This window comes from Narcine bancroftii, chromosome 12, assembly GCF_036971445.1.
Source record: "Narcine bancroftii isolate sNarBan1 chromosome 12, sNarBan1.hap1, whole genome shotgun sequence".
Classification (NCBI taxonomy): Eukaryota; Metazoa; Chordata; class Chondrichthyes; order Torpediniformes; family Narcinidae; genus Narcine; species Narcine bancroftii.
In genome coordinates, this window is record NC_091480.1 from 30588318 (window position 1) to 30602189 (window position 13872).

The following is a 13872-nucleotide window of genomic DNA, read 5'->3' on the forward strand; positions in this document are numbered from 1 at the left end:
TAACATATCATCTAGTCATTTATCACTCTGCTGTTTATGTAACATCTGCCACAACTTTGACTGGAGCTCAGAAACGCTTTGTTGACTGTTAAGTAAAATGAGGGGCTGTGAAACAGTGTGCATTTTTGCTTTTTTTTTAAACTGATGACATGGGAGCCTCCTGTTTCTTATTCCTTCTTGGACGCCTTGCATGCTCTTGTACCCTCTAAAAATAAGTTAATTTTTATTACATCTTGTTACATGCTCCTTGACTTTCTAGCTCCTTCTCAGATTCTCTGCATCCTCCTTCTTCTTATCCCTTCTTGCACCGATTTACATTTTGCACATGTTCCCAAATGAAAATAGTGGACATCATGCAACTAGGGCAGAATTTGCAATTAGCTTTGAAATCAAATTGTAAGCAAATAATTTCAAGAAAAAGATGCCAAACCATAGTAAACCACTCGACCGATAGCTCTTGTTTTAAATAAGAATGTGAACGTGTTGTAGATTCAGAATCCAAAGTGCATTCACATTATTGGTCTGCTTATAGTGAGAAGTCATTGACTGCAAGCATCAGACAATTAAGATTAAAAGTGAGATTTATAGGCAAAAGATTTGGTGACAGTTGCCACCTACCACAATTTTTGCAGAAGGTTTAAGTCCAGATTTCCCAGTGACATATCTGCACTCTTGCCATTGTCAGCTTTCTCAGGGTAAAGATGGGATTGTATGAAACGTTCCATTCTGAAACCCATCGATGAATCAGACCTGAGGAGCCGTGTTCACTTGCACACACCAACCCCTTGTATAAAACTGGTGCACCTACCTGAAGAGGGAGCCCCAATGTTTGGTTGAGTGCATGAGGATTGCTGTTAGTGGTTTTCATGGCAGTACTGTAGTTATGGTTCAAGCTTGGATCACGGTTTTGCAGGGTGCCTGTGGGGCTGGAATTGGTCATTTGCTGTTGGAGAGCCATAGCCTGCATAGTCATTTGCTGGGCCTGTTGTCAATCAAAGATAGAATTAAAAAAACTTTTTTAATCCAAAAGTCAGCATTTGGCTGGGTCTATGTTACCACTGATTAGCACAACTTGGTCAAACATTAGCTTGTTTCGGTTGACCTCTTTATTCTGAATCAGAATACTGTGTGTTCTTTTACACGAACACACCTTTGGCAACGCGGCTTAGTGGAAATTCTCTGTAGTGAGTCTATTCTGCAGGTGTCAAAGGACAGCACTGCAACAAGAATCAGACAGCAATCAACAGCAAGAGCTTTGGGTATTCTTCATCAGGGACGCAGGCCAAGGATATTCCCCTCAATATTGGAATAGCTAGTGGTCAGTTTCACAATGGATTGGCAGCAGCCACGAGAGGTTGCAGACTCTGAGGAAGCAGAGAACTGGCGCAGGACACCAGAAAACGGGGAGAACAACTCACATTTGAGAAGGAGAAGCAGAGAGGACCAAGGTGGACCAAGTTAGTTCTGTGGCTAACTCGAGGTGAGGAACCTTGTGGGTTGCTGGCCACTGCAGTTGAGGAATTCACACTGGGCTGCAGACTGCTGGAAATTGGCTGAAGAACAGACTTAAGGGGGTATCGGAACAGGGATGTGGAGAGAGTGCTGACGGCACTGAAGAACTCCTGATCACTTCAGAGGTTCGGATCTGGAGCTCGGGTTGCCAATGGTTTGGACTAGCCTCTATGTGGCTGTGGAGGCTGCGGGAGCACTGGAGGCGAATCCACGGACACTTAGTGACTCTGAGGGGACTCTTTTGCTTCTCTTTCTCTGACTGTAAGAGGTGCTTCAGGCAATTTCTGCCGATGGCAAATCAGTCTGACTTACGGCAGATGAAAACAAATTCCGTGTAATATTGTATTGTATTGATTACATAACAATAAATTGAATTTTGAATCTATTTAATTACTGACCATTGGGAATGCTGGGTTTTTCTAGTTTTTAAATTGCTCAGTGTTACCAATTAAGACGATTAAACTGCAACTCACCAGAAGATAAGCTTGCTTGTTAATAAAATCCTGCTGCTGGGCATTTAATTGAGAAGGATCATAGCCTGGAAGATAAAATTAAAGAACAACTGACTCATTAAATTCCAAACAAACACTTAGATATTAAATTATTTGTATTCACACGGCAAAAATCTGGGAAGGTTTATCGGGCTGGATTCTGTTGTCAGCAGAAGGCTCTGTATCCAGTGCTTGTTTCTGGCCGACAGAATTTTGAGATGGGAGGAGGGTAGTTCTAGTTCAACATGAACCTCTGGCTGTTTCTAGTAAAAACACAATGCTGGAGAAACTCACCTTGTCAAACAGTGCACTTTATGTAGTAAAGATAAAGACACATAACCAATCTTTTGGGCTTGAGCCCCTCATCAAGGTTCACTTCCATACCATGATGAAGGCTCAAGTCCAAAATATTGGTAATGTATCTTTATCTTTGCTACATAAAGTGCACTGTTTGACGAGGTGAGTTTCTCCAGCGCCGTGTTTTTACTTCCACCTCAGTGTCTGTAGACTTTTGTGTTTTAATTCTGGCTGTTTCTCCTTGTTCCTTGAGTAAATTTACTGATGTTACAAATCAGTTCAGAGATGAGTACCGGTACTTCTGTGAGACCTGGTATTACTTATGGTGCAAATGTTATTGTTTTACCTTGATTCTGACGAAAAGAACACATCAAGTAAAGTTTTTACAGACAGCAAGTCACAAACAACACTGCAGGTACTCACTCTGCTGGGCTCCATGCATCTCGGCAAGTCCCTGATGGCTCAGCTGAGATCCATCTCCATTGTCAGGTCCCACCTTTCCGCCTCCCTTCATTCTGTTTGACACTAAAGAAGTTCGCTCCAAATCCAAAAGTGGGAAGAAGGAACAAAGTACTTTAAATCAATACCTGCCATATGAATAAATCCCACACTGAACTCATCAAAGAAGTAGAAAAATTATAAATGCTATTCTTTTAACCCAACTTCATTAACATTAGATCTATCCTAAATTTAAATCAGCTAACAAATCAAACTGCACCACACACCTATCTCAATGAAATCTCATGTCAATCGCTTCCACAGCTCACGTTAATGAAATTGTTCTAATACGTGCAATGATATTGTTGCATATTTTCATGTTTTAACATTTGAAACTTTAGTTGTTTCGGTTGTTTGGTAGTCTAGAAGGGTACAGTTTAAAGGGATTTCCCAGTGCTTTGAATGATCTTTGTTAATGTTCTTGTGGGTTTCCACTGGACACTCTGATTTCCTCCCTCATCCTAAGATACTTGTTGATACGTTAATATTAGTTACATTAGTGGATGCGAGAGAGGGAGTAGGTTTCAGAGAAAAAAAAGAAGCGAATGTGAGCTGGCATAGACTCAATGGGAGAGTGGTCCCCTTCTATGGCATAAGAAAATATGAGACACATAAAGGCATAAGCCCGACACACTCCAGTTACAGGGCCAAATTTGAACACCAACAAGATTACTGATGCAATCCAAATACCATCAGAACACAGGAGTAGCCTGACCATCCTCCAGATTAATCTGAAAACAAACAAGAGTACTAGGGTGCCATTACTATCCTCTAGAATACGGGGGTTACTCACACTCCAGAATATCCCAAATATCCATGGTGACACAAATTTCCAAAACATCTCAGAATACAAACGTGTGGAGTGGCTTGGGAATAATTTTGATTTGCTGTTAATATGCTGCCAAGCATATTACTGCCTTTTGTTGTGGAGTTTTCTAGAGCTTTGCTGCCCTTGCAACATCAGTTTATCCCAAGTTTTCTATTCTTTGAAAAGGTTCTTTGGGATAAGATACATTTTAAGTTTTAATCTTGATATAGGAAATTTTAATGTTGTGTCCCAGTCACCTCATAATTTAGCCACAAGGTTTGCAAACTACCTTCAAACCCATCATCAAGTCAGGTTTATTGTCACGTTAAGTAGAGTGCAGTGAGAAACCTTTTTTGCGAGCAGACCACCTAGACATCCCATTCATAGTCCAACAAGTAAGACACAGCAGAGAAGTGCAGAATTACAAATAGAGATGAGTTAGTGCAGAGCAAATACAACTTAATTTTATTGGTGTGAGGCTCATTTAGGAGTTTGATACTGGCTGAAAAGAAGCTGACCTTCTTCAACCTGGTGGTGTGTGATCTCACACTCATGAACAATGCTGATGGGAGGAGGGTGAAGAGAGTGTAGCTGGGTGGCATGAGCCTTTTAATATGTTGGCCACTTTTCCAAGGCAGCTGGATGGAGGGGAGAGGGGAGTGGTTGTGTGATGGTTTGAGTGGCATTCACACTCTCTGCAGTTTCTTGTGATATTTGGCAGAGCAATTCCTGTACCACACAGTGATGCACTCTTCAGGACACTTTCAATGTGCACCTGAAGAGGTGGTTAAGGGATGCAGGCAACATACAGGTACTCTCCAACTTGCGACTTATGCAACATACGAAAAAGAAAAAATATAAAATTTATGCAGTTTATGTTGTATTTGACAAACTCTAACAGGGACACAGGGCAGGTAAGAGCCAAAATGTGCGTACTTACCTTGTTAGTCAACATCCCAGAGTTCATAGGCTGGACGTGGCCATCTTGATTCTTGTGTGCATGCACGAGTCTTTGGGTGGCACTTGCGCAGTGGGTTCATGTATTGGAGTTTGATTGGCGCATGCACGAGAGTTAAGGGGGTGAATTCAATATCGTTAGGGCGCTTAACTCTCGCATGTGCACCAACTGAACTCCATATGTGAACCCACCTCGCTTGCGCCTCCTGAAGACTTGCACATGCACACAGGAACTAAGATGGCCATGTCCAACCTACAGACGTTGACTAACAAACTAAGTATGCAGTTCCAACATACGTCCATTCTGATATGCAACTGGCCTTCCAGAATGGAATTCGAACATATGTCAGGGAGTATCTGTACTAAGTTTCCTCAGGTTTCGGGGGAAGTAGACATATTGGACCACATCATCAAAGCTTTTAGAAAGTAGCATCCAACCTGATTTTTAGAACATGCCTGAATGTCCTTACCCCATTTTCATAAGATAAAACAGGATCAAACAGACTATCAAGATAACGATCGAGTCCTTTTTGAGACCGACGTTCATTGAAGGTATCAGAATCTATTGAAGACAGGAAGGCAAAATAATCCAAAAACAATTGCTTCAAGTACATTAACCAAAAATGGGGTGATAATCGCAATGAGTAGTAATCACCAAATCATGGTGGCCGTTGTTGATTTGAACAAAGGTTGTCATAATTAGTAATCACAATTACATAAATCACAGATGATAATGGTTCAATTTCAGGATTTGGAAAGTAAATACCACATGTTGAAGCAACTCTCATCGTATAACACAATCTTACCTTTTCTAATGGATTCTGCAAGACATTTATCTGAGTCTGGGACTAAGATGGGTGCCTGCGTGCCAGGGGGTGAGGGAATATCTTCATCCAAGTCAAAACCGTGGCCAAAAACTCTATCCAGGAATATAAAGACTGGTTATTAAATGGACATCTACAACTCTTATCAAGTCCCATTAGCAATCAGTCAGCCTATCTTCCTGGTGGGGCACAGGGCAACAGTTCTAATGACAATTCAGTGCTGTGGAACATTTAAGCAATCACTCCGAAAATGTCATATTTGTCATTAAAATGTCACTGCTGTCCTGCCATTATTTGTATATTCCATAACAGAACCAATTACAGTATTAATGTTAATATTGTAATGGATAAATATTGGGAGGAATTTGGTAAGATTAGAGTGGGTTACATACATGCACACATTTTAAAATAGATCTTATTTGAAATACTAAGAATTCATCTTCAGTAACATTGCAGAAACAATGGAGAATTTTATGCACATTTCACATTTCACAAGTAGGTGCTAATTGAAATGACATCATGAAATGAGTAGACCATTGTCTTGGAGGAGACAAACTGGCTGTTTGCAAGTACCTACAGAGTGCTCACAGAAAGGTTAATCCTGGGTTTTGTTTACCCAAGACAACAGCTTGACCAAGAAGGAGAACTCCTGTGGTTTGCTGAAGAAGGTGGGGGGTTTTTGCAAGTGAGAAAGTCACATGGGGTTTCTGGCAGTTGGCAGTTGAAGAGAGAGAGAGAGAGAGAGAGAGAAAGAGGAGTCAAACTCAACAAGTTCTCTCAGCTAGTGTGTGTGTGACACTGAAAGCAGCTGAACAGTGCACGCCAGGAAGCTTGTTGGAACAGAAAGCTCCAGAGCAGTGGATGGTTGAAAGTGCTATCTGTCTGATGGGTTTTTTTGGAATAATTGGAACAGAAAGGAACTTTGTGATAGCCTGAAAGAAAGAGGTTATCATCTGGAGAACCCTGATGGGGCAAGTTTCATCAGCAAGACATTGAGGTGACTAATGGTGGTACCTCAGTTGTGGAAATCCTGGAACAACAAATCTCTCTCTGCAAACCCTACAAGAACCTTCCTGAAAGGTAAACATTTACCTTTCGAGCACCAAAGCCTGGTGAACTTTATACGTGTTAAATTCTGTGCACAGTATAAGAATTGCCTACAACCAATGAACTTGGAAGAATGAGAAGTGAGATTGAACTGTGAACCAAATAACTTTTCTTAAATTTACACACACATTACATACACGTGCACTTAGAATTAGAAGGGGGTTAAAGCTAGTTAAGTTAATAGAGATTTGATTCTGTTTTCATCTTTAAAGATAATTAAAAACAGATTTTGTTTAAGTAACTACTTGTCTTGGTGCATGTCTATTGCTGTTGGGTTTTGGGGTCCTTTGGGCTTGTAACAAGATTGTGTGGAAAATGGAAGGCACCAAAAAAAGTTGCTATGTCACTACTTTCAGAACTCAGTGGAGACTCAATATAAACCATTATACAATTTCCCTAATTCTGCTGCCATGAAAATGTGTTATCATGTATGTATATTTCAGCATAAAGGGGTTTAATCTCCTCCACTAAACCTGGTGAAAACAGATCACAAGATGTTGCGCCCAACAAATACCCACACATTTCGACTCCTTGTCTTTTCCTTGGAAGAAATTATAAAGAAGGATTTCTGCCTTGGAAAATTTGTTGGGAGTTCCATGTCCGACACCAAGTCCATTACATAGTCGTGACCTCCAAGTTCTGTCCATTCGCCTTTATCCTTCCTTGCCACAGTCCAGCCTTGCCCACCTTCTGTAACATCCCTGCAGGGAAAATGAGGTCATGAACATTTTCCCTTCATTACTCAACACCTGCCACAGACTCACTCTGGTTTCTGTGGTGGTGGGAATCTCTGGAGGTAGCCAAGATGGATCATCCACCCAACACTTCTGGTTAAAAAAAAAGAAGACATTTTAACATTCATACATTGCAGGATGATGGATCTGTGATACCTGGGGAAAATCTGTACCTCTGTCCATTGCAAGCAGTTTTTTGCTGTTTAAAATTTATGAAGTGCAATGTTGCAATTTCCCAGATTGACTCCTTTTTATTTGAATATTTTATTTTTGATTTTCCAAGACTCACACAAATCTAAACGACAATACAATCTTTCCCAACAATGATATATTACATTCAGAGTCCTTTCTTCCCCCGCCCACCCCTCTCCCTTCCCTTCCATACCCTAATACCACAAAGAAAAGATTATGTAAATTAAACAAACATAAAGAAACAAAAATCTACAGAGTCACCAACCCTTAAAGGAACCAAATATAAACCCAAAGCAACATAAAGTAAAATGAAAAGATATGAAACAAGAACATGTCATCTGCGCCCTGACCCACTTCATTTATCTCAATTGTTCCACTATTAGCACAGATTTTTTTTATCTTACTTCTATTTAGAAGGGGTGTAACTATATCTGTGCACCTATATGTTGCAGATAAGGCTGCCATACCCTAACAAATGTGTCATATTTTCTCCTTAAATTGTATGTGATTTTCTCCAGGGGAATACAACTCTGTATCTCCGTATTCCATTGTGAAATATTTAGTTGGGAGTCGGACTTCCTGGCTACCGCCAAGGCAGCCTTCACAGACTGAATTCGGTACTTGGACAGTTTAAAACACACGTCCATAATGTTGATTGGCACCTCTTTTTTAAGCATGCCTAGTGCTATGTCCAGCAAGCCCTTCCACACTTCTACAATTTTATGCTGCCATATTTCTTCGGAGTCTATTCCAATTAGCGTGATGGTACTGCCAAACAACTCATTGAAGGATGTTCCCTAAATGATTACTCAAACCATCATGGATGGACGCATCCACAATAGGCAGAGAGGTGAAGATGAGATCAAGTAGGTAGTTGGTTCACTCAACACCTGCATCCTTCAGGATTCAATCAACTCAGTTCTTGGTGGTGCAGTAGAAAATTCTACTTGATGGCCATTAAAGTTCCCCACCAGAGTGTATTCTCTGCCCTTACACTCTTTCATGTGATGTTAAACGTGGAAGACCACTGATAGAAGTAGTCAGCAATAGGCAGGACATTTCCTCACAGAATGATCTGTAGTTAACATTGAGGAGCCATAGGGCCACTCCTTCCTGCCTTCTTGAATGTACAATTTGAGCATCGTGCTGCTTCCTCTGACGGGTCTGTCCTGATCAGCTCCAGTGAACCAAATTGATTGGGAAGGATTAGATCATGAGCAGGAAAATTGGGAACTTGTGGGTCAGGCTGGGAAAGACCAAACACAACAATGTTGCCGGGTCAAAATCCTGGAATTTCCTCCCTCACAACATTATGGGTATACCCACATCGCAATGACTCCAGCAGTTCAGGAAGGAAGGCAGTTAGGGGTGGGAAATTAAATGCTAGATCAGTCTGTGAAGCCCACGTCTCTTGAGTGAATAGAAAAATATTAATTAGGTAGAGCTTGTGACAGATTGAGGGTGCAAGTGTCATGACAAGGGAGGGGACTGGGCAAAGGGGACGAGAAGAGCTATCAAAAAAGCACCCACCTTAGGTAAGTTTCTGGCACATGATTTGATGGCCTAGAACCTAATCAGATAAGTCCGTGCTGAAATAGGGTCTGCATGAGCTGTGAAAGCATGCTTCAGAATGCTAACCCAAGTCATCTGCGGGCCTTACACAGATGGATAAAGAATGTTGAAGTGTGAATTGCTAGTTACCTCTGCACGTAATCAGGTTCCTCCATTCATTAGTGCAGTAACGGTGGACCCAGAAGGGAAATTACAAACCTCGAGATCCACTCATTAAATCTCTGATTTTATTTTGACCTGATACTTTTTCACATCAATCCAATCGCACAATGTAAGTAAATTTTGTATTACAGATGAAATTTAAATTTTATTTTAGACATACAGCACAGTAACAAGCCCTTTCGGCCCATGAGCTCGTGCCACCCAATTGACCTACAACCCCCCCCCACTACATTTAGAAAACCAGAGCCCCCAGGGAAAAGCCACGCAGACACGTGGAGAACGTACAAATTCCTTAAAGATAGCGTGATCGCTGACATTGTAATGGCATTGCGTTAACCGCTAGGCTAACCGTGCTACCCATTTCTAGGACATAAAGTCTTGCAAGAGAAAATCTTCAGCATTATCACCTGACCCAAAACCCTAATTTCCTCCTGCTGAAACTAAGATTACCTGTTCCGCAAGAGATCTCGTCCTAGTTCCTCTCCTGTCGTCCAGGAATTCACTGGGCACAGGAACTTCTTGCCTGGAAGCAATGTATAAGGAGATACTTAACTTTCTGTCTATTTGTTTACAACATGGATACCTCATTTAGACTTGAGAAAAGTTTTGAATGATAAAGTGTTTGATGTCGTGCATAGAGACAAATAATTTCCACCTCAAGCAATCAGTAACTGAAAGTCTCAGTGTAAATTCATCATCAATTGTCATAGAGAGGTTCTCAGCAATGATTTAAAGCAGGGGATAATGATGAGTTGGGAGAATAGTTTCTTGTGGTGTGCCTTACAAGAGTGTTGAGAACTCTATGAAATGCAATCACTAAGAACTGACTGCGCAGAAAGTGGTTCAAATGACTTTTTTTTGTGCAAAGGTAAGAGAGATTAAACCAGGGATATTAAAGGATTTTGGAAACGAGGAGGTAATTGAATTAGACTATTTTAGAGCTTCTCATCTGAGAAGCCAGAGTGATGATGGGCAATAAGGGAAAGGTGAGATTGGACTGGGTAGGTAACTAAAGGGGGGTGGTGGGGTGGCACTGAATGATTTAAAGTGTGATTTGATTGGCTTAAATGTTAAAGCAGATGGAATTCAGACTGGATGAAATATTAAAGGCCGTACAGCTGGGATAACATCAGGAATGAGATAGCCCGTGAAATGAGAGCAAATGGGATACTGAATGAAGCAAAAAATTGTAAATGCTGGAAATCCACTCCCATTGCAATCTCTCTGCCTTTAGCCTCTTACACTATCGCAGAGTTGCCTAATATAAGCATGATAGACAGCATTTCATCTTCCTTTTGTGTACATTGTTTTCCTGAGACTCAGGATGTTCAAACTTTTAGGTAACTAGCTATTTCTTTCCACATGGATGTTGCTGAATATTAATTTGCTCCTTTATTTATTTTCTCATCTGTATCTAACTGACAATATATTAAAGTAATAATGAACCAGAAAATGTTGATCTATACCCAATGACAGACACTCCCTCCTTCTGTAGGTTAAGACACACTTCTTTTCTCAGCTTTTCTGTTCTGTTGAGGGTCACAGACCTGAAACTTTGATTCCATTCTCCCCTCATCCCCCAAAACCCTGATGCTGTTTAAAAGAGCACAGTAACAGGCCATTTACACCCAATTAACCTATATCCCCATACATTTTGAACACTGGGAGGGAAATGAAGCCCCCAGAGAAAACCCACACAGGCACGGGGAGAAAGCACAAAGTCCTCACAGACAGCATGGGGTTCGATCTCTGGTTCTGAATGCTGGCGTTGTAAAGGCGTTGCGCTAACCGCGATGCCAATTGTGTGGCCCCTATCATCAGGGGATTTGTGGAATGAAGAGATGCATGGGATTGGACTGGCTGTAATATTATAGGCAAGGAGAGCAAGGAGGAAAGGGGATTTAGACTGAGTGGAACCCTACTACTGTTAAAATTTTTTAAGCGCTTATGAATTGAATGATTTAATTAAGTGGGGTATTAAAGGCTGTGAAGAATAAAAAGGGATGGTGAAATAAAAGGATATGCAGGGAAGGGAAAACCTGTTGAGTAGATGATAAAATATTAAAGGCTGAGGGAAGTAGAAGTTGGGCATGGGATTAGATTGGTTGGAATTTTAAGGAATATAGGAAAAGAAGGAAGGCAAAGTGTAGGATAACTGAGTTACTATAGGGAACAGGAGGTTGAATATTAAAGGTTATGTGGGACTTGGTAGGTTACAAAATGACTGAAAGATTGAGAAGAAGGTGTGATAACACTCGAAGTGAGGAGGTATATGGAGTATGTAGGATAATGGGATGCGATTGGGTGGCCTCAGATATGCTCAATCCAGTTGAACTTTGCACTCCCTCATTTTTAGTTGCTGTATGCGTAGTATTTAACACTATGAGTGAGTCTATCCAACATGGAGAATCTTTTCTCACCATCAAAACAGGATACCATGATTGCAATATTAGCTTTTCTCTTGTTGCCTGTCCACTCCAATAGGCATGGTGGATAGCTTCTGGCTCCCTCAGGGCCATACTTGGCCTTATGCATTGCCTGTAATAACTTGTGCTGACATACAGACTTATATCCATTGTGCCCATGATCTGACACAAACCTGTTGAATAAAGAGAGAGAGGATGTAAGTCATGCATTTTCAACTTTAATATGTTTCAGTTCCTGCTTTCCCATCTCTAGAGCTATTGTGGCAGAGGGCATCTCCAGGCCATGCCTCACTTCTGATTATGCCAGAGGAAGTTCCATAGATCAAGCCAATCTAGAGAAAGGGAGACAGTGAGGAAAGAGCTGGGATGGAAAGGACATGTGCATGATCTGTGGGGCTGAAAAAGATTGGTGAAAGGGGAGAATGGACTGGAGGAGTTGGGGGGGGGGGGGAGAAGAAGTGGGGTTGGCAAGAGGCCCTTGAGCACATTGCAAAATAGATTTTTCAGTTCCTGTAATCTGAAATAAAGTAGCAACAATTCTTTAAATCAGCCCTTATTTCTTAATATTTTTTCCCAAGAATATTGTAGAAATGAAAGTTCATTCCAATTCATGGGAACTCTAGAATCTTCTGCGTGAGAAACATTGTTAATGTTGAATGTTTGGACTCAGAAGTACAAATATAACAATACTGTATTCACTGAGAAAATATTGTTAAAAACTCTGTCGTTAATAAAGTGATTCTCAGTTCCATTTATTAAGAGTTGAAAGGAATCTGCACGGTATATTCCAGTCTGCCATCCACTTTCCCACACACATTGTTTGTCTATATCAGTGCAGGGCAGGATTAGCATTGTCCACACTTAAAGCTAAAGTGCAATTGAAATCAGTTTAAAAAAAGGATTCTGGAGAGCTGCCACAACAGAAATGTTTTAACACTTAAGATTTGTTCACCTTTCGTGGTTTAACACTTAATTCCCAATTCCTGGCTCAGCTTGAATTGATCTACCTCGCAGAATACTCACTTCAGAAGGTACTTGTCCATCTTAGGAGAGGGAGCAAAACAACTTAGACATGTAGCCAATAGGAGCCAGCCTCTCTCTGCATTCTTATCATTGATGTTTCTCCATACTTGATTAGCAATTTGAGCAAGGATTTCATTGCGAAGATTGGAGATGGTCAATCCTATTTGGGCTATGTAATTACCAAAGAGAGTTTCTTGAGCTCCATTCAGGTGGGGGTCCCCCATGAATCGTAATATCTGAAAGATAAACATTGTCATCATTGTGTCCTGAACAAGATGTTCATCTGCAAAGGACAGAAACTACGGGCTATTTCAATCACTGAAATTCTCCCTTTCCATCTCAATAGACAATAGACAATAGGAGCTTGAGTAGGCCCTTTGGCCCGTCGAGCCAGCACCACCATTTTACAGATCATGGCTGATCACTACCATCAGTACCCCTTTCCAGCTTTATCCCCATAACCCTTAACTCCTTTGCCCACTAGAGTCTTATCTAACTCTCTTTTGAACATAATCAGCGAATCTGCCTCTACCACCTTCTATGGCAGAGCATTCCACAGATTCACACTTCTCTGGGTAAAAAAATGTTTTCTCATCTCCGTCCTAAAGGGCCTACCCTGTATTCTTAAACTATGCCCTCTAGTCCTCGTCTCCCCCATCATTGGGAACAAGTAATCCGACTTCACCCTGTCTATCCCCCTGATGATTTTGTATACCTCAATCATGTCCCCCCTCATCCTTCTAAACTCCATCGGATACAAGTCCAGTTTTTCTAGCCTTTCAGCATATGTCAACCCCGCCATCCCTGGAACTAACCTTGTAAATCTGCGCTGCACACCCTCTCTAGCTAGTATGTCCTTCCTCAAAATTGGAGACCAGAACTGGTCGCAATACTCCAGGTGGGGTCTCACCAGGGCCCTGTACAACTGCAGAAGGGCGTCTCTGTTCCTATACTCTAATCCCCTCTTTATGAAAGCCAACATGCCATTAGCCTTCTTCACAGCTTTCTGAACCTGCATGCTAGTCTTCAGTGACCGGTGAACAAGTACTCCCAGACCTCCCCACTCCCTAGCTTGTCTCCATTTCATTAATACTCAGCTTTCCTATTATTGCCCCCAAAATGGATAACCTCACATTTGCTTACATTGAACGTCATCTTCCATTCAGCAGCCCACTCCCCCAACCTGTCCAAGTCCCTCTGCATTTTCCTGACATCCTCCTCACACCCCACACCGCCACCCAGTTTCGTGCCATCTGCAAATTTGCTCAA

At 41.4% G+C, this 13872-nt stretch overlaps 1 protein-coding gene across 8 annotated transcripts in view; it reads right to left on the reverse strand.

Moving 5' to 3' along the window:
- Positions 1-13872, reverse strand: part of myo15aa (myosin XVAa) — a 248907-nt gene that overhangs the window by 95238 nt on the left and 139797 nt on the right. For all 8 annotated transcript variants that reach the window (XR_011347622.1, XR_011347621.1, XR_011347624.1 and 5 more), the window contains 9 exons: positions 12604-12839; positions 11575-11753; positions 9605-9677; positions 7013-7195; positions 5370-5482; positions 5033-5125; positions 2724-2846; positions 1986-2050; positions 809-982 (listed from right to left, as the gene is read on the reverse strand). Coding sequence is in view for 4 of the 8 variants with exons in the window: in XM_069907177.1 (XP_069763278.1) it covers positions 809-982; positions 1986-2050; positions 2724-2846; positions 5033-5125; positions 5370-5482; positions 7013-7195; positions 9605-9677; positions 11575-11753; positions 12604-12839 (1239 nt within the window). In the remaining 4 variants the exon portion in view is untranslated. The remainder of the gene's footprint in view (positions 1-808; positions 983-1985; positions 2051-2723; positions 2847-5032; positions 5126-5369; positions 5483-7012; positions 7196-9604; positions 9678-11574; positions 11754-12603; positions 12840-13872) is intronic.